Below are 20,150 nucleotides of genomic sequence, written 5' to 3' on the forward strand. Positions count from 1 at the left end.
TACCTGGGAGATAGCAGGTTGGGTAGGTAACATGTAGATCGAGTGGAGCTATACCTGGGAGATAGCAGGTTGGGTAGGTAACATGTAGATCGAGTGGAGCTATACCTGGGAGATAGCAGGTTGGGTAGGTAACATGTAGATCGAGTGGAGCTATACCTGGGAGATAGCAGGTTGGGTAGGTAACATGTAGATCGAGTGGAGCTATACCTGGGAGATAGCAGGTTGGGTAGGTAACATGTAGATCGAGTGGAGCTATACCTGGGAGATAGCAGGTTGGGTAGGTAACATGTAGATCGAGTGGAGCTATACCTGGGAGATAGCAGGTTGGGTAGGTAACATGTAGATCGGAGTGGGGAGATAGCAGGTTGGGTAGGTAACATGTAGATCTGGTGGAGATACCTGGGAGATAGCAGGTTGGGTAGGTAACATGTAGATCGAGTGGAGCTATACCTGGGAGATAGCAGGTTGGGTAGGTAACATGTAGATCGAGTGGAGCTATACCTGGGAGATAGCAGGTTGGGTAGGTAACATGTAGATCGAGTGGAGCTATACCTGGGAGATAGCAGGTTGGGTAGGTAACATGTAGATCGAGTGGAGCTATACCTGGGAGATAGCAGGTTGGGTAGGTAACATGTAGATCGAGTGGAGCTATACCTGGGAGATAGCAGGTTGGGTAGGTAACATGTAGATCGAGTGGAGCTATACCTGGGAGATAGCAGGTTGGGTAGGTAACATGTAGATCGAGTGGAGCTATACCTGGGAGATAGCAGGTTGGGTAGGTAACATGTAGATCGAGTGGAGCTATACCTGGGAGATAGCAGGTTGGGTAGGTAACATGTAGATCGAGTGGAGCTATACCTGGGAGATAGCAGGTTGGGTAGGTAACATGTAGATCGAGTGGAGCTATACCTGGGAGATAGCAGGTTGGGTAGGTAACATGTAGATCGAGTGGAGCTATACCTGGGAGATAGCAGGTTGGGTAGGTAACATGTAGATCGAGTGGAGCTATACCTGGGAGATAGCAGGTTGGGTAGGTAACATGTAGATCGAGTGGAGCTATACCTGGGAGATAGCAGGTTGGGTAGGTAACATGTAGATCGAGTGGAGCTATACCTGGGAGATAGCAGGTTGGGTAGGTAACATGTAGATCGAGTGGAGCTATACCTGGGAGATAGCAGGTTGGGTAGGTAACATGTAGATCGAGTGGAGCTATACCTGGGAGATAGCAGGTTGGGTAGGTAACATGTAGATCGAGTGGAGCTATACCTGGGAGATAGCAGGTTGGGTAGGTAACATGTAGATCGAGTGGAGCTATACCTGGGAGATAGCAGGTTGGGTAGGTAACATGTAGATCGAGTGGAGCTATACCTGGGAGATAGCAGGTTGGGTAGGTAACATGTAGATCGAGTGGAGCTATACCTGGGAGATAGCAGGTTGGGTAGGTAACATGTAGATCGAGTGGAGCTATACCTGGGAGATAGCAGGTTGGGTAGGTAACATGAAGATCGAGTGGAGCTATACCTGGGAGATAGCAGGTTGGGTAGGTAACATGTAGATCGAGTGGAGCTATACCTGGGAGATAGCATGTTGGGTAGGTAACATGTAGATCGAGTGGAGGGAGATAGCATGTTGGGTAGGTAACATGTAGATCGAGTGGAGCTATACCTGGGAGATAGCATGTTGGGTAGGTAACATGTAGATCGAGTGGAGCTATACCTGGGAGATAGCATGTTGGGTAGGTAACATGTATATTGAGTGGAGCTGTCAAGCCTGCTCCCCCTTCCTGGCGCTACCCGTCATCATACACACCTGTTACAATCAATATGCGCAGCAGCGCTCATTGGACTCACCTGGACTCCATCACTTTGTTGATTGCCCCTGCATATATGTCTGCTCCTCTGTGTTGTTCCCTGTAGTAGCTTTATTTGTTGTGTCGTGTTTATGTCCAGACGCTGTTCCTGTATTAAATGGTTCACTCCCTGTACCTGCTTCTAATCTCATGTGTTGGGCCTTACAGAATGATAATACCATTACAAGAAGCATCAGGGAGTTTTTTAGGGTTTGTTTTGTTGGTGACGTCGGACCTGGGGGTCGCCACCAATGGAACCAGGGGTGCCTAAGCTGGCTCATTGGGCTGTAATGCCCTAGCTGGCACGAGAGATTTCCTTGCCCCAATTGGCACAGCAGTTTCTCATTACCTGACCTCGCATGATTTAACCTGACTTTAATTGATGAGAGATCCTTTAGCCAACCAGGGAAGGAGCTCTACTTTAGTAGCCAGGATGTACTGCCACAACGCTAGCACTTAAGCCAATTTATGTCCATGTGCCTGGGATGAAAGGCTGTCTGGCTGTGGAAAGATTATCCTTTATCTCTCTGCAGTCTGAGGATTGTCTCTGGCTATTAATCCACATATTCTACTCATTCACATACTGTACAAAATGTGGCATATAGACAACAACATAACTCAAATCTGCCTAGACTTCTAAGCTCATTTTAACGGCGGGTGAGTGAAATGAGTGAGGAGTCAAATGCAGAGAGCGAAATGAACGGGAAAACACTTTAATGTCCTTCAAATCGTAACAGGTCCAAAACACTGGCGCTAAACCAACCCAAAACCTAGATACAAACACTGGACAGCGAAAACCCAAAACAAAACACGATACATCACCAAACGTAACAACCAACAAGCCTGCACAAACACCAGCGGGCTAAACGAACTTAAATAACACCCATCCCAAAACCCCAACAAGGAACAGGTGAAAACAATTAGACAAAAACAAACGAAAAGGAAAAAGGGATGGGTGGCAGCTAATAGACCGGCGACGACGACCGCCGAGCACCACCCGAGCAGGAAGGGGAGCCACCTTCGGTGGTATTCGTGACACTCATCCTAATATGTTGTATTGAGTACTGAGTACATTACAAAGTAACCTGAGTAATACAATAAACTATACCATATCCAGGTGAACAGAAATGTCAGAAATCAAGGACCCCGTAGAGCATTCTTGTGTTGTGTCTAGACCTCATTCCACACATCTACTGGGCACTGGCCATCTATGGCAAGGCAATTTAGTGCACCCTGCTAGGTGGTTGGAAGATGACTACTGCAGTATGATGGGTGGTTGGAAGATTACTATTACACCCTGATGGGTGGATGGAAGATGACTACTGCAGTATGATGGGTGGGTGGAAGATGACTATTACACCCTGATGGGTGGATGGAAGATGACTATTACACCCTGATGGGTGGAAGATGACTACTGAAGATGACTACTGCACCCTGATGGGTGGGTGGAAGATGATGGGTGGGGTGGAAGATGACTACTGCAGTATGATGGGTGGGTGGAAGATGACTATTACACCCTGATGGGTGGGTGGAAGATGACTACTGCAGTGTGATGGGTGGGTGGAAAGATGACTACTGCAGTGTGATGGGTGGATGTGGAAGATGACTACTGCAGTGTGATGGGTGGGTGGAAGATGACTATTACACCCTGATGGGTGGATGGAAGATGACTACTGCAGTGTGATGGGTGGAAGATGACTATTACACCCTGATGGGTGGGTGGAAGATGACTACTGCAGTGTGATGGGTGGGTGGAAGATGACTACTGCAGTGTGATGGGTGGGTGGAAGATGACTATCACACCCTGATGGGTGGATGGAAGATGACTACTGCAGTGTGATGGGTGGGTGGAAGATGACTATTACACCCTGATCGGTGGATGGAAGATGACTATTACACCCTGATGGGTGGGTGGAAGATGACTACTGCAGTGTGATGGGTGGGTGGAAGATGACTACTGCAGTGTGATGGGTGGGTGGAAGATGACTATTACACCCTGATGGGTGGGTGGAAGATGACTACTGCAGTGTGATGGGTGGAAGATGACTACTGCAGTGTGATGGGTGGGTGGAAGATGACTACTGCAGTGATGGGTGGGTGGAAGATGGCAGTGTGATGGGTGGGTGGAAGATGACTACTGCAGTATGATGGGTGGTTGGAAGATGACTATTACACCCTGATGGGTGGGTGGAAGATGACTACTGCAGTGTGATGGGTGGGTGGAAGATGACTACTGCAGTGTGATGGGTGGGTGGAAGATGACTACTGCAGTATGATGGGTGGTTGGAAGATGACTACTGCAGTGTGATGGGCAGTGATGGGTGGGGAAGATGATGGGTGGAAAGATGACTACTGCAGTATGATGGGTGGGGAAGATGACTACTGCAGTGTGATGGGTGGGTGGAAGATGACTACTGGAAAGATGACTATTACACCCTGATGGGTGGGTGGAAGATGACTACTGCAGTGTGATGGGTGGGTGGAAGATGACTACTGCTGTGATGGGTGGGTGGAAGATGACTGATGATGGGTGGGTGGAAGATGACTACTGCAGTGTGATGGGTGGGTGGAAGATGACTACTGCAGTGTGATGGGTGGGTGGAAGATCACTACTGCAGTGTGATGGGTGGGTGGAAGATTACTGCAGTGTGATGGGTAAGATGACTACCCTGATGGGTGACTACTGCAGTGTGATGGAAGATGACTACTGCAGTGTGATGGGTGGGTGGAAGATGACTACTGCAGTGTGATGGGTGGGTGGAAGATGACTACTGCATGTGTGATGGGTGGGTGGAAGATGACTACTGCATGGGTGGGTGGAAGATGACTATTACACCCTGATGGGTGGGTGGAAGATGACTACTGCAGTGTGATGGGTGGGTGGAAGATGACTACTGCAGTGTGATGGGTGGGTGGAAGATGACTACTGCAGTGTGATGGGTGGGTGGAAGATGACTGGGTGGAAGATGACTACTGCAGTATGATGGGTGGTTGGAAGATGACTACCCTGATGGGTGGATGGAAGATGACTACTGCAGTATGATGGGTGGTTGGAAGATGACTATTACACCCTGATGGGTGGGTGGAAGATGACTACTGCAGTATTGGGTGGGTGGAAGATGACTACTGCCCTGATGGGTGGATGGAAGATGACTACTGCAGTGTGATGGGTGGTTGGAAGATGACTACTGCAGTGTGATGGGTGGGTTGGAAGATGACTACTGAGTGTAATGGGTGGGGTGGGTGGAAGATGACTACTGCAGTGTGATGGGTGGTTGGAAGATGACTATTACACCCTGATGGGTGGTTGGAAGATGACTATTACACCCTGATGGGTGGTTGGAAGATGACTATTACACCCTGATGGGTGGGTGGAAGATGACTACTGCAGTGTGATGGGTGGGTGGAAGATGACTACTGCAGTGTGATGGGTGGTTGGAAGATGACTACTGCAGTGTGATGGGTGGGTGGAAGATGACTACTGCAGTATGATGGGTGGTTGGAAGATGACTATTACACCCTGATGGGTGGGTGGAAGATGACTACTGCAGTGTGATGGGTGGGTGGAAGATGACTACTGCAGTGGGTGGGTGATGGGTGGGGGTGGAAGATGACTACTGCAGTGTGATGGGTGGTTGGAAGATGACTACTGCAGTGATGGGTGGATGACTGACTATTACACCCTGATGGGTGGGTGGAAGATGACTACTGCAGTGTGATGGGTGGGTGGAAGATGACTACTGCAGTGTGATGGGTGGAAGATGGAAGATGACTACTGCAGTGTGATGGGTGGGTGGAAGATGACTACTGCAGTGTGATGGGTGGGTGGAAGATGACTACTGCAGTGTGATGGGTGGATGGGATGGAAGATGACTATTACACCCTGATGGGTGGATGGAAGATGACTACACCTGCAGTGTGATGGCAGTGGGTGGAAGATGACTACTGCAGTGTGATGGGTGGATTGGAAGATGACTACTGCAGTGTGATGGGTGGATTAAAGATGACTACTGCAGTGTGATGGGTGGGTGGAAGATGACTACTGCAGTGTGATGGGTGGATGGAAGATGACTACTGATGGGTGGATGATGGGTGGATTAAAGATGACTACTGAAGTGTGATGGGTGGATGGAAGATGACTACTGCAGTGTGATGGGTGGGTGGAAGATGACTACTGCAGTGTGATGGGTGGATGGAAGATGACTACTGCAGTGTGATGGGTGGGTGGAAGATGACTACTGAAGTGTGATGGGTGGTGTGATGGGTGGAAGATGACTACTGCAGTATGATGGGTGGTTGGAAGATGACTACTGCAGTGTGATGGGTGGGTGGTTGGAAGATGACTACTGCAGTGTGATGGGTGGATGGTGGGTGGAAGATGACTGCTGCAGTATGATGGGTGGGTGGAAGATGACTATTACACCCTGATGGGTGGGTGGAAGATGACTACTGCAGTGTGATGGGTGGGTGGAAGATGACTACTGCAGTGTGATGGGTGGGTGGAAGATGACTACTGCAGTGTGATGGGTGGGTGGAAGATCACTACTGCAGTGTGATGGGTGGGTGGAAGATTACTATTACACCCTGATGGGTGGATGGAAGATGACTACTGCAGTGTGATGGGTGGGTGGAAGATGACTACTGCAGTGTGATGGGTGGGTGGAAGATGACTACTGCAGTATGATGGGTGGGTGGAAGATGACTATTACACCCTGATGGGTGGGTGGAAGATGACTACTGCAGTGTGATGGGTGGGTGGAAGATGACTACTGCAGTGTGATGGGTGGGTGGAAGATGACTACTGCAGTGTGATGGGTGGTTGGAAGATGACTACTGCAGTGTAATGGGTGGGTGGAAGATGACTACTGCAGTGTGATGGGTGGGTGGAAGATGACTATTGCAGTATGATGGGTGGGTGGAAGATGACTACTGCAGTGGGTGAAGATGGGTGGATGGAAGATGACTACTGCAGATGATGATGGATGTGGTTGGAAGATGACTATTACACCCTGATGGGTGGATGGAAGATGGTTGGAAAGATGACTATTGTGATGGGTGGGTGGAAGATGACTACTGATGGGTGGTTGGAAGATGACTATTACACCCTGATGGGTGGATGGAAGATGACTATTGCAGTGTGATGAAGATGACTACTGCAGTGGATGGGTGGGTGGAAGATGACTACTGCAGTGTGATGGGTGGGTGGAAGATGACTACTGCAGTGTGATGGGTGGGTGGAAGATGACTACTGCAGTGTGATGGGTGGGTGGAAGATGACTATTACACCCTGATGGGTGGGTGGAAGATGACTACTGCAGTGTGATGGGTGGGTGGAAGATGACTACTGCAGTATGATGGGTGGGTGGAAGATGACTATTACACCCTGATGGGTGGATGGAAGATGACTACTGCAGTGTGATGGGTGGGTGGAAGATGACTACTACACCCTGATGGGTGGAAAGATGACTACTGCAGTGTGGAAGATGGGTGATGGGTGGAAGATGACTACTGCAGTGTGATGGGTGGGTGGAAGATGACTACTGCAGTGTGATGGGTGGGTGGAAGATGACTACTGCAGTGTGATGGGTGGGTGGAAGATGACTATTACACCCTGATGGGTGGATGGAAGATGACTACTGCAGTGTGATGGGTGGGTGGAAGATGACTACTGCAGTGTGATGGGTAGATTAAAGATGACTACTGCAGTGTGATGGGTGGATTAAAGATGACTACTGCAGTGTGATGGGTGGGTGGAAGATGACTACTGCAGTGTGATGGGTGGATGGAAGATGACTACTGAAGTGTGATGGGTGGATTAAAGATGACTACTGAAGTGTGATGGGTGGATGGAAGATGACTACTGCAGTGTGATGGGTGGGTGGAAGATGACTACTGCAGTGTGATGGGTGGTTGGAAGATGACTATTACACCCTGATGGGTGGAGATGACTACTGCAGTGTGATGGGTGGATGGAAGATGACTACTGCAGTGTGATGGGTGGGTGGAAGATGACTACTGCAGTGTGATGGGTGGGTGGAAGATGACTACTGCAGTGTGATGGGTGGGTGGAAGATGACTACTGCAGTATGATGGGTGGTTGGAAGATGACTACTGCAGTGTGATGGGTGGGTGGAAGATGACTGCTGCAGTATGATGGGTGGGTGGAAGATGACTATTACACCCTGATGGGTGGGTGGAAGATGACTACTGCAGTGTGATGGGTGGGTGGAAGATGACTACTGCAGTGTGATGGGTGGGTGGAAGATGACTACTGCAGTGTGATGGGTGGGTGGAAGATCACTACTGCAGTGTGATGGGTGGGTGGAAGATTACTATTACACCCTGATGGGTGGATGGAAGATGACTACTGCAGTGTGATGGGTGGGTGGAAGATGACTACTGCAGTGTGATGGGTGGGTGGAAGATGACTACTGCAGTATGATGGGTGGGTGGAAGATGACTATTACACCCTGATGGGTGGGTGGAAGATGACTACTGCAGTGTGATGGGTGGGTGGAAGATGACTACTGCAGTGTGATGGGTGGGTGGAAGATGACTACTGCAGTGTGATGGGTGGGTGGAAGATGACTATTACACCCTGATGGGTGGATGGAAGATGACTACTGCAGTATGATGGGTGGTTGGAAGATGACTATTACACCCTGATGGGTGGATGGAAGATGACTATTACACCCTGATGGGTGGATGGAAGATGACTACTGCAGTGTGATGGGTGGTTGGAAGATGACTACTGCAGTGTGATGGGTGGTTGGAAGATGACTACTGCAGTGTAATGGGTGGTTGGAAGATGACTACTGCAGTGTGATGGGTGGATGGAAGATGACTACTGCAGTATGATGGGTGGTTGGAAGATGACTATTACACCCTGATGGGTGGTTGGAAGATGACTATTACACCCTGATGGGTGGATGGAAGATGACTATTACACCCTGATGGGTGGGTGGAAGATGACTACTGCAGTGTGATGGGTGGGTGGAAGATGACTACTGCAGTATGATGGGTGGTTGGAAGATGACTATTACACCCTGATGGGTGGGTGGAAGATGACTACTGCAGTGTGATGGGTGGGTGGAAGATGACTACTGCAGTATGATGGGTGGGTGGAAGATGACTATTACACCCTGATGGGTGGATGGAAGATGACTACTGCAGTGTGATGGGTGGGTGGAAGATGACTACTGCAGTGTGATGGGTGGGTGGAAGATGACTACTGCAGTGTGATGGGTGGGTGGAAGATGACTACTGCAGTGTGATGGGTGGATGGATGACTACTGCAGTGTGATGGGTGGATGGAAGATGACTACTGATGTGTGATGGGTGGATTAAAGATGACTACTGCAGTGTGATGGGTGGGTGGAAGATGACTACTGCAGTGTGATGGGTGGGTGGAAGATGACTACTGAAGTGTGATGGGTGGGTGGAAGATGACTACTGCAGTGTGATGGGTGGGTGGAAGATGACTACTGCAGTGTGATGGGTGGATGGAAGATGACTACTGAAGTGTGATGGGTGGGTGGAAGATGACTACTGAAGTGTGATGGGTGGGTGGAAGATGACTACTGCAGTGTGATGGGTGGGTGGAAGATGACTACTGCAGTGTGATGGGTGGATGAAAGATGACTGGGTGGGTGGAAGGACCAGTGTGAGTGTGATGGGTGGATGGAAGATGACTACTGATGGGTGGATGGAAGATGACTACTGCAGTGTGATGGGTGGGTGGAAGATGACTACTGAAGTGTGATGGGTGGGTGGAAGATGACAACAGCAGTGTGATTGGTGGAGATGACTAAAGATGACTACTGCAGTGTGATGGGTGGAAGATGACTAAATGATGACTACTGCAGTGTGATGGGTGGAAGATGGAAGATGACTACTGCAGTGTGATGGGTGGAAGATTAAACCCTGATGGGTGGACTACTGCAGTGTGATGGGTGGGTGGAAGATGACTACTGCAGTGGGTGGGTGGAAGATGATGGGTGGATGGGTGGAAAGATGACTACTGCAGTGTGATGGGTGGATTAAAGATGACTACTGAAGTGTGATGGGTGGATGGAAGATGACTACTGATGGGTGGATGGAAGTGTGATGGGTGGGTGGAAGATGACTACTGCAGTGTGATGGGTGGGTGGAAGATGACTACTGAGTGTGATGGGTGGGTGGAAGATGACTACTGCAGTGTGATGGGTGGATGGAAGATGACTACTGAAGTGTGATGGGTGGGTGGAAGATGACTACTGAAGTGTGATGGGTGGGTGGAAGATGATTACTGCAGTGTGATGGGTGGGTGGAAGATGACTACTGCAGTGTGATGGGTGGATTAAAGATGACTACTGCAGTGTGATGGGTGGATGGAAGATGACTACTGAAGTGTGATGGGTGGGTGGAAGATGACTACTGAAGTGTGATGGGTGGGTGGAAGATGACAACAGCAGTGTGATTGGTGGATTAAAGATGACTACTGCAGTGTGATGGGTGGATTAAAGATGACTACTGAAGTGTGATGGGTGGATGGAAGATGACTACTGCAGTGTGATGGGTGGATTAAAGATGACTACTGAAGTGTGATGGGTGGATGGAAGATGACTACTGCAGTGTGATGGGTGGATGGAAGATGACTACTGCAGTGTGATGGGTGGGTGGAAGATGACTACTGCAGTGTGATGGGTGGGTGGAAGATGACTACTGCAGTGTGATGGATGGGTGGAAGATAACTACTGCAGTGTGATGGGTGGGTGGAAGATGACTACTGCAGTGTGATGGGTGGATTGAAGATGACTACTGCAGTGTGATGGGTGGATGGAAGATGACTACTGAAGTGTGATGGATGGATGAAAGATGACTACTGCAGTGTGATGGATGGATGAAAGATGACTATGTGAGCAGGGAGTATTGGAGTGAACAAATAAAGAAAGGCCTTAACTGGAGTGGTGAGAATGTGTGGCTTCACTAACACTAAATCACTGTGGTCTCTTAACCCAATGAGTCCCACCGTAACGCCGGCGTATTTTTGACTGCTAACCCTTTTAAAATATTGAGCTACAGACTTCTGGGTTGTTGGAATCGTCAATTTCTTCTGTATCCGTAGATACCAACCATTAGTTTGTGTGATTGACGCGGGCTGAGCTATAGCGGTGTTTATGAGACAAAGGAGAATCCCAAAGGGGCCCGCGGCCGAGTTTAAATGGTTTGAGCTACAAACGGAATGGTTTGAGCTACAAACTATTAAAAGCTGAGACTGTCACGAACACTCACGTTTTGCTCTATGACGCTCACAATGTACACAAGAGTCCTTAGAAGGTAATGGCTTCTTCTACATAGAAGGTCGTAGGAAATCCCAGGACATAGTGGCTATAATACTGTAATAAGCTCACAAAGTTGCTGTCACAAACTCCAAACTCCACACAGTTGGCACTGACTAGTTGGATATTAAATTCACAGTAAGCAAACCATTTCTGGACTTCAGCATTCATATACATTTTTGCTTTGGAAGGTTTTTGCTTTGGAAGGTTTCTGCTTTGGAAGGTTTTTGCTTTGAAATGTTTCTGCTTTGGAAGGTTTTTGCTTTGGAAGGTTTTTGCTTTGGAATGTTTCTGCTTTGGAATGTTTCTGCTTTGGAATGTTTCTGCTTTGGAAGGTTTCTGCTTTGGAATGTTTCTGCTTTGGAATGTTTCTGCTTTGGAAGGTTTTTGTTTTGGAAGGTTTCTGCTTTGGAAGGTTTCTGCTTTTGGCGGACCTTCTTTTTTTATTGACATTTGTCAATAAAACTCATGAATGTGAATGAATATTTATGTCAAAATTGTTTTGTGTTCTTCTTGTTGCCCTGGTTGTCCTGAAAATAACATGGTAAAATACTTCATTGTGAGGCTAAATATAAGGGTTGGACATGCAGATAAATGAAAGTCAGATAAATGAAAATACTATTTTTGCTTAGATCTCAGGACTGATAGGGGTAACTCAATCCTTGGGTGCCTCAGCAGTAGTCTCTTGTGGCCTGCAAACACAATATTTAGTTCTGAGATAACCTCAGTATTGTACACTGGAATATGAAATCCTTTCTTGCCCTCACTTGAAAGTAAAATGAACAACATTACAATGGATCCCATAGTTACTCAAAGTGAGAGGCTTAGACTAGAGGGCTCGACCACTGAGCAGCTTTTCATCTTTTGGTTTTCAACAGATTTAAGTGTGTCAAATAACTGTGTCAAAGAATTGTGTGTCATTTAGCATATGAACTCTCACCAACATTTCGAGCAAGAGATCATGTGAACAAGTCTCATTGCTCAGGGCACTCAGTCTCATACTACAGTCAGGAGAAGTATTCAGTACGTGGTTCTCCAGAGCAGCCACAAGCTGCCATTGATGTGGAAACCTACTGTACGGTGGTGTGTCACTGTCAGCCACAGGGTGCTTTCCTATTTCCATTTAGTCTTAAGGGTGAAGGTTTGTTAAGTTTGTTTTGTTCCCGTCTTGTTCCTCATTTCTTATAATAGCATGATTTGCTGGGAAATGAAGTTGGGGTAATGTGATTATATAACAGATATTTCTGTGTTCTGTTTATACAATATTTGATGATGGCTAAAGCTTTGCTCACTGTTAACCTGTAGACATCCATGACTCATCTTGCCTGCTTCTCCTTATGCTGTGGCACGCATCATAATGATGTATCCTAGCGATGCCCATATTTGACACACAGCGGGGAAAAAATACTTTCCCTGGTTACTGTAAGAAGCACAAAATATGACTGCCTACTTCCGGGCATGTTAGCAGCGCCACATTAGTGCAAGAATGACTGAATAAGCATTGGTTGACCTGGCTGTTAAACATAAGCTACTTCAGGAATGTGTTTCATGTCAGTCCTCCTCCTCAATTGCACCACTGGAACACCAAACCTCCTCCCTGTGCTTCGTGTGTGTGTGTGTGTGTGTGTGTGTGTGTGTGTGTGTGTGTGCGTGTGTGTGCGTGTGTGTGCGTACTCCTTGTTTACTCTATGAGAGGTGACAGGTGTCAGAGCAGTCCCTGTTGTGAGCTGGAGCAGACAAGGCCTGAATGGATGACAACAACGGTCAGAAGACTCATTCAATCCGTAGTGCTGAAGATCCGCTTTGTAGCGCGATTGACAATTAAAATCAATGTTCAATGTTCCCGCGGTCACAGAGGCTGCATTCACGGTAAACGCTGCATATGTCGGATCAATCAGAAATTACCTTTACATTTTAACGTGGATCTTAAGTGATACTTTGGCGATACGGATTGAATCCAGCCCTTAGTTAGCTACAGCTCATACAGCTCTGGAACCAGGCTTGGTGCTTGGTGTGGGGACCAGGCTTGGCTTGGTGTGTGGACCAGGCTTGGCTTGGTGTGGGGACCAGGCTTGGCTTGGTGGGGGACCAGGCTTGGTGCTTGGTGGGGGGACCAGGCTTGGCTTGGTGTGTGGACCAGGCTTGGCTTGGTGTGGGGACCAGGCTTGGCTTGGTGTGGGGACCAGGCTTGGCGCTTGGTGCGGGGACCAGGCTTGGCGCTTGATGCGGGGACCAGGCTTGGCGCTTGATGTGGGGACCAGGCTTGGCTTGGTGCTTGGTGTGTGGACCAGGCTTGGCTTGGCGCTTGGTGCGGGGAACCAGGCTTGGTGCTTGGTGCGGGGAACCAGGCTTGGTGCTTGGTGCGGGGAACCAGGCTTGGCGATTGGTGCGGGGAACCAGGCTTGGCGCTTGGTGCGGGGAACCAGGCTTGGTGCGGGGAACCAGGCTTGGCGCTTGGTGCGGGGAACCAGGCTTGGCGCTTGGTGCGGAGAACCAGGCTTGGTGAGGGGACCAGGCTTGGCGCTTGGTGCGGGGACCAGGCTTGGTGTGTGGACCAGGCTTGGCTTGGTGCGGGGACCAGGCTTGGCTTGGTGCTTGGTGCGGGGACCAGGCTTGGTGCTTGGTGCGGTGACCAGGCTTGGTGCTTGGTGCGGGGACCAGGCTTGGTGCCTGGTGCGGGGACCAGGCTTGGTGCTTGGTGCTTGCTATGTGGACCAGGCTTGGCTTGGTGCTTGGTGCGGGGACCAGGCTTGGCTTGGTGCGGGGACCAGGCTTGGCTTGGTGCGGGGACCAGGCTTGGTGCGGGGACCAGCCTTGGCGCTTGGTGTGTGGACCAGGCTTGGCACTTGGGGCGGTGACAAGGCTTGGCTTGGTGCAGGGACCAGGCTTGGCTTGGTGCGGGGACCAGGCTTGGTGCTTGGTGTGTGGACCAGGCTTGATGCTTGGTGTGTGGACCAGGCTTGGCTTGGTGTGTGGACCAGGCTTGGCTTGGTGTGGGGACCAGGCTTGGTGCTTGGTGTGGGGACCAGGCTTGGCTTGGTGCTTGGTGTGGGGACCAGGCTTGGCTTGGTGCTTGGTGTGGGGACCAGGCTTGGCTTGGTGCTTGGTGTGTGGACCAGGCTTGGGTTGGTGTGGGGACCAGGCTTGGCGCTTGGTGCGGGGACCAGGCTTGGCGCTTGATGTGGGGACCAGGCTTGGCTTGGTTCTTGGTGTGTGGACCAGGCTTGGCTTGGTGTGGGCACCAGGCTTGGTGTGGGGACCAGGCTTGGCATGGTGCTTGGTGTGTGGACCAGGCTTGGCTTTGTGCTTGGTGTGTGGACCAGGCTTGGCTTGGTGTGGGGACCATGCTTGGCGCTTGGTGCGGGGACCAGGCTTGGCTTGGTGCTTGGTGTTTTGACCAGGCTTAGCACTTGGCATGGGGAGCTTCACTGGATTGTTGTATTGTAATGTGGGAGAGTGAGGATTGTTCACCTTCTCTCCTGGGTCACACATGTCAGATACAGGACCAGGGTATTGGATCATTGATCAGATACAGGACCAGGGTATTGGGTCATTGGTCAGATACAGGACCAGGGTATTGAGTCCTTGGTCAGATACAGGACCAGGGTATTGGGTCATTGGTCAGATACAGGACCAGGGTATTGGGTCATTGGTCATCATAACTTGCTGTCAGGCACTAGACTGTGCCCACTGTGTGTTTCAGAGTCATGTCTTCTGTCTCACAGGACTCCTGTGCTTTCCTGCCTCTCCAGATGTTCTATCCTTTTTGATCTGCCCTCTCATATCCCAATGGACCAGATGGAATAACAGCATGGATAAAACTTCACAGCCTCTGTATACCAATCAGTGGAGGCTGAGGGAAAGGGGCAAAGGAGGACTGGCTCATTGTAATGGCTGGAATGGAATAAATGGAACAGAATCAAACATGTGGTTTCCATATGTTTGATACCGTACCAATTCTACCATTCCAGATATTAAAATGAGCTATTGCTCCTCCTGCCACCCTCCTCTAATCCCAGAGATATTAGAAATGACATTGGCTTTTGTTTGGTTCCAGCCTAGTAGATACACGCCTGACTCTACTAGCTAATAATCTTGAAGAGTTTGACTAGTTAAGTTGTGTAAAACATTTAAAAAATAAAAAGCCTGCCCAGCAGAAACAAATCTGACCCTCAGCAGATAAGAATGGCCATCCCTGGTATCAGCCATTGATGCTTTGTTACTAGACCAGTGCCTTGTTTCCCTACAACCACTGTATTGACTGTTCCTAGGTTCACTGCAGCTCAGAAGCAGTCGCTGAAGTCGGCTAGACTCCCATTGTTCCCCATGCACTGGTAGAGTAAAACAGAGGTCTAGTCAATCCTGGCCCCAGCAGCAGCCACAGCTGTCCCAAACCTTGTAAATGCTCTGGCTGAAGACAGACACCATCTGTTGCTTCTTCCTCTCTCTCTACTGCCCTTTCCTCTTTTGCCTGCTCCCTCTCTCCCTCTCTCCCCCTCCCTCCCCCTCTCTCACTCTCCTCCTACTTCCTCCCCCTCGTTCTACTGCCCTATCCTCTATTGCCTGCTCTCTCTCTCGCTCTCTCTCTCCTCCTACTCCCTCTCTCCTCCTCTCTCTCCTCCTTCTCTCCTCCTACTCCCTCTCTCTCTCTCCTCCTCCTTCTCTCTCTCCTCCTACTCCCTCCCCCTCTCTCTCCTCCTACTCCTCTCTCTCTCCTCCTACTCCCTCTCCACTCTCTCTCTCCTCCTACTCCCTCTCCTCCTCTCTCTCTCCTCCTACTCCCTCTCCCTCTCTCCCCTCCCTCCCCCTCTCTCACTCTCCTCCTACTTCCTCCCCCTCTCTCTACTGCCCTATCCTCTATTGCCTGCTCTCTCTCCTCCTTCTCTCTCTCTCTCCTCATCTCTCTCTCTCCTCCTACTCCCTTCCCCCTCTCTCACCTCCTACTCCCTCCCCCTCTCTCTCTCCTCCTATTCCCTCTCTCCTCCTACTCCCTCCCCCTCTCTCTCTCCTCCTACTCCCCCTCTCTCTCTCCTGCTCTCTCTCCCTCCCTCCCCTCTCCCCATCTTCCTGGTAGGGATAGGAATCCCCACCCCCATAGAAAATATGGTTGATGTTTCTCTTGGCATGTAATGTTTGCAGCTCTGGCTGACTTCCTGTTTAGCGGGCAGTGGAGTGGAAGGAAGATTCCTGCAGCAGGCCTGAAGGGAGAAAAATAGCAGAATGTAGAAACTGAAAAAGAAACAGATTATGTATTTTAAAGTTACTGGGAAGCCAGGTTAAACTTGTGTATAGTACATGTTTATAGTGCTAGAGAGCGAGTGTATGATGATGAGATTGGTTGATTTTCTTACATAGTTACAAAACTGTAAAATATCTCCGGTAAAGAGTGTGTTTATTTAGGTAGAATCTTAAATGAGCGTTACAGTAAGAGCTGACTGAACAATAACAACCATCATCCTACACCATATAGCCCATGTTGACAAACACACAGACTACACCATATAGCGTGAAAACCCTGTGAAGACTTACAGAAAACGTTTGACCTCTGTCATTGCCAACAAAGGGTATATAACAAAGTATTGAGATAAACTTTTGTTATTGACCAAATACTTATTATCCACCATAATTTGCAAATAAATCCATTAAAAATCCTACAATGTGATTTTCTGGATTTTTCTTTCTGATTTTGTCTGTCATAGTTGAAGTGTACCTATGATGACAATTACAGGCCTCTCTCATCTTTTTAAGTGGGAGAACTTGCACAATTGGTGGCTGACTAAATACTTTTTTGCCCCACTGTAGCCCATGTTGACAAACATACAGTCTACACCATATACCCCATGTTGACAAACATACAGTCTACACCATATAGCCCATGTTGACAAACATACAGTACACCAGTGTCTCTCAACCCTCCTCTGCTTCCTCAGGCCCAGCACAGAGACACCTACGTGGAAGAGCGCTATGGGAAGTACAACCTGAGCGACCCGTTCCTGGCTCTGCAGAGGGACAGCAATGCCTTGGGAGGGCAGAGCTCTGGGTTCCACCAGGCTGCAGCATGCTTCAGCCCCCTCGCTGTACTCAAGCTGGTGGTCACCCACTGCAGGAAGATGCAGGAGAAGATGCTGGCCCAACTAGCTGCAGCTGAGAGCAGGCAGAGGAAGGTAGGTCTGGGGCTGGCGCTTGGGCAGTGGCTGGAGATGGGGTTGGGATCTGGGGCTGCAGCTGGGACTGGGGTTGGGACTGGAGCTGGGACTGGAGCTGGGGCTGCAGCTGGGACTGGGGTTGGGACTGGGGATGAGACTGAGGTTTAGATGCCAACCCCTCCACTCTTGATTAGATTAAAGATAAACTAGCTGGCTACCAAAGCATAACTAATCAGGGGGGCGTATTTTCCACCTTGTCTCAGGGAAGTATTTAGTGAGCAGAATATCCTAACCTGAGAACGGATCATTTCTGTGTCTCTGTCTCCCCCCTGGGGTTGTGTCAGGCCATTGACGATCTGGAGGAAGAGAGGAGAAGGCATGCAGAGGACACAGCCGAGGGCGATGATGTCACTTGCATCCTGGAAAAGGAGAGGGAACGCCTCTTGCAACAGGTAGAGTTAACATCAATATCTGAGTGATGATAACTGCTATGGGCTATTTAGTTTTTATCCGTTGTAACCTATTCTACTCTATTCTGTGCCTTTAGCTGGAGTTTGAGCGAGGCCAGTTGTGTCGTCTGGAGAAGGAACAGAAGAAGGTCCTGGAGCAGCTGGAGGAGGAGCGGGTGCAGCACAAGCAGCTCTCCTCTGCCCTGGCCAAGGAGTGCAAGTGGGCCAGCCAGCGAGCCCTGGAGGAGGGCCACCGCCTGGCTGAGGCAGGCCGTAGGCTGGAGAAGGAGCAGGGGGAAGTCCTTGCCCTGAGAGCTGAGCTGCAGGAGGAGAGGAGGAGGGCCCTGCAGATGGAGGCCAGGGTGGAGGAGCAGCTGGCTGAGTTCGATACGGAGAGGGAGCAGCTCCGCTCCCGGCTCAAGAAAGAGGATGCCCAGTACTGCCAGCTGCTGGAGCAGGTGGAGGCCCTGAAGAGAGAGCTGCAGGGAGAGAGGGGAGCTGAGGAGGAGAGGAGAGAATATCCTGTGGACACCAGTGGAGGGTCACCACCACCCCCCCCACACACCAGCCAGGCAGAAGGGGGCGAGACTGAGGAACCTAAAGTCAACGGGCACCATGACTGCGCCACGGAGGAGCAGGTGCCAGCCCTTCCAGACAGATTGGGCCAGGACAACTGGAGTGAGAACAGCAGCTCTGTTCTTGGGTCCCCTGCCCTCCTGACCAAAATGATATCCCTCTGCAGCACGGGGACCTCCTCTGTCACCTCCTCCCCATGCTCCTCTCCTCAGCTGGCCACCAGCCCCAGCTACCAGTCCTCCTACCAGGTAGGCATCAACCATCGCTTCCATGCTGCTCGCCACAAGTTTCAGGGCCACACTGACCCAGAGCAGCAACAGCAGCAGCAGGGTGGAGGAGGGGGTGGTAGCCTGCCTCACTCCCCCAGAGACCTGTCCCCAACCCCTAGCCCATCCCCTGAGCCCGTCTCTGTCCCTGTCCACAGCCCGGCCAAGCAGCTGGCCCGAAGCACCGTCACCCAGGTCCTGTCCCGCTTCACAGTCCAGCAGGGGGCCAAACCTCCGCCACCCAACAGTTCTCCCTTTGGCACTGACTACCGTAACCTGGCCCCCTCCTCTCCAGTAATCCCCAGGGCCTCTGGTGCTGCTCTGCCTCTGGGGGTCCGCTCACCTACCATTCCCCGAGCAGAGAGGGGCAACCCGCCCCCCATCCCCCCTAAGAAGCCTGCCCTGGCCCAGTCTCCAGCGTCGCCCATCCCTGGTACCAGAGCCAACCACTTCCTGAGCTGTCTGGAAGCTGTGGTCTCACCAGGTGCCAGGAGAATGTTAAAGAGCTGGATATGGTGGTGTCCTCCACCAGCTAGTCTGCTACTGGGTGCTACTAGCGCTGTGTTCTCTTATACTGCTCACATGTTTGTATGCAGAGAGATGCTCCAAAGCACTGTCAAGTTAACTGTATTTATTGGAATGTTTTGGTCTGTTTCATTCTTCTATAGCACTATACCCCTAGTTGGAAAAACATTAGGAACACCTTCCTAATATTGAGTTGCACCCTCTTTTAGCCCTTAGAACAGTCTCAATTTGTTGGGACATGGACTCTACAAGGTGCAGAAAGCGTTCCACAGGGATGCTGGCCATGTTGGCTCCAATGCTTCCCACAGTTGTGTCAAGTTGACTGGATGTCCTTTGGACCATTGTTGATACACACGGGAAACATTTGAGTGTGAAAAACCCAGCAGCGTTGCAGTTCTTGTACCCCGTTCAAAGGCACTTAAACCTTTTTTCTTGCCCATTCACCCTGTTCATGTCTCAATTGTCTCAAGGCTAAAACATCCTGCTTTAACCTGTCTCCTCCCCTTCATGTACACTAATTTAAGTGAATTTAACAAGTGACATCAATAAGGGATCATAGCTTTAACATGGATTCACCTGGTCAGTCTGTCATGGAATGAGCAGGTGTTCCTATTGTTTTGTACACTCACTGTAGATATATTTGTACGTATCCATTTTTTGCTTTCTGAATCGTAATAAATAACAATAATAAGAAATAATAATAATAATAATAGCATAAGTTTATTCAGTAAAATGGTGAAAAACAGGCAAAAATGCATGCCAGTTACGGCGTACAGTCATGGGCCAATCAAATCTCTCTCTGCACTACTTATCATCAGGGTTGGGCTCAATTCAGAATGATGGAACTGACTCCCATTCAACTCATGAGTTAAAATTTAAATTTAATTGGCCACACCCCACAAGATGTAGAATTTGAGGGAGTGACAGGAAGTGGAATTTAATTCAGTACAATTCAAAGAAATTCCACTCAGTCATAGAACATGAGAGTTTCATTGAATCTGGCAGGTCACATTTCCAGA

General features: G+C 49.8%; 1 protein-coding gene across 1 annotated transcript in view; it reads left to right on the top strand.

The window, feature by feature from the left end:
• LOC115143476 (CTTNBP2 N-terminal-like protein) overlaps positions 1–19,238 on the top strand; it is a 31,768-nt gene extending 12,530 nt beyond the window's left edge. The window contains 4 exon segments of the mRNA XM_029683944.2: positions 17,100–17,333; positions 17,660–17,767; positions 17,863–19,057; positions 19,060–19,238. Of these exon segments, the coding sequence (XP_029539804.2) occupies positions 17,100–17,333; positions 17,660–17,767; positions 17,863–19,057; positions 19,060–19,142 (1,620 nt within the window). The 3' untranslated portion in view covers positions 19,143–19,238.
• Positions 19,239–20,150: the final 912 nt, after the last annotated feature.

Source organism: Oncorhynchus nerka, linkage group LG15, assembly GCF_034236695.1.
Source record: "Oncorhynchus nerka isolate Pitt River linkage group LG15, Oner_Uvic_2.0, whole genome shotgun sequence".
Lineage (NCBI taxonomy): Eukaryota > Metazoa > Chordata > Actinopteri > Salmoniformes > Salmonidae > Oncorhynchus > Oncorhynchus nerka.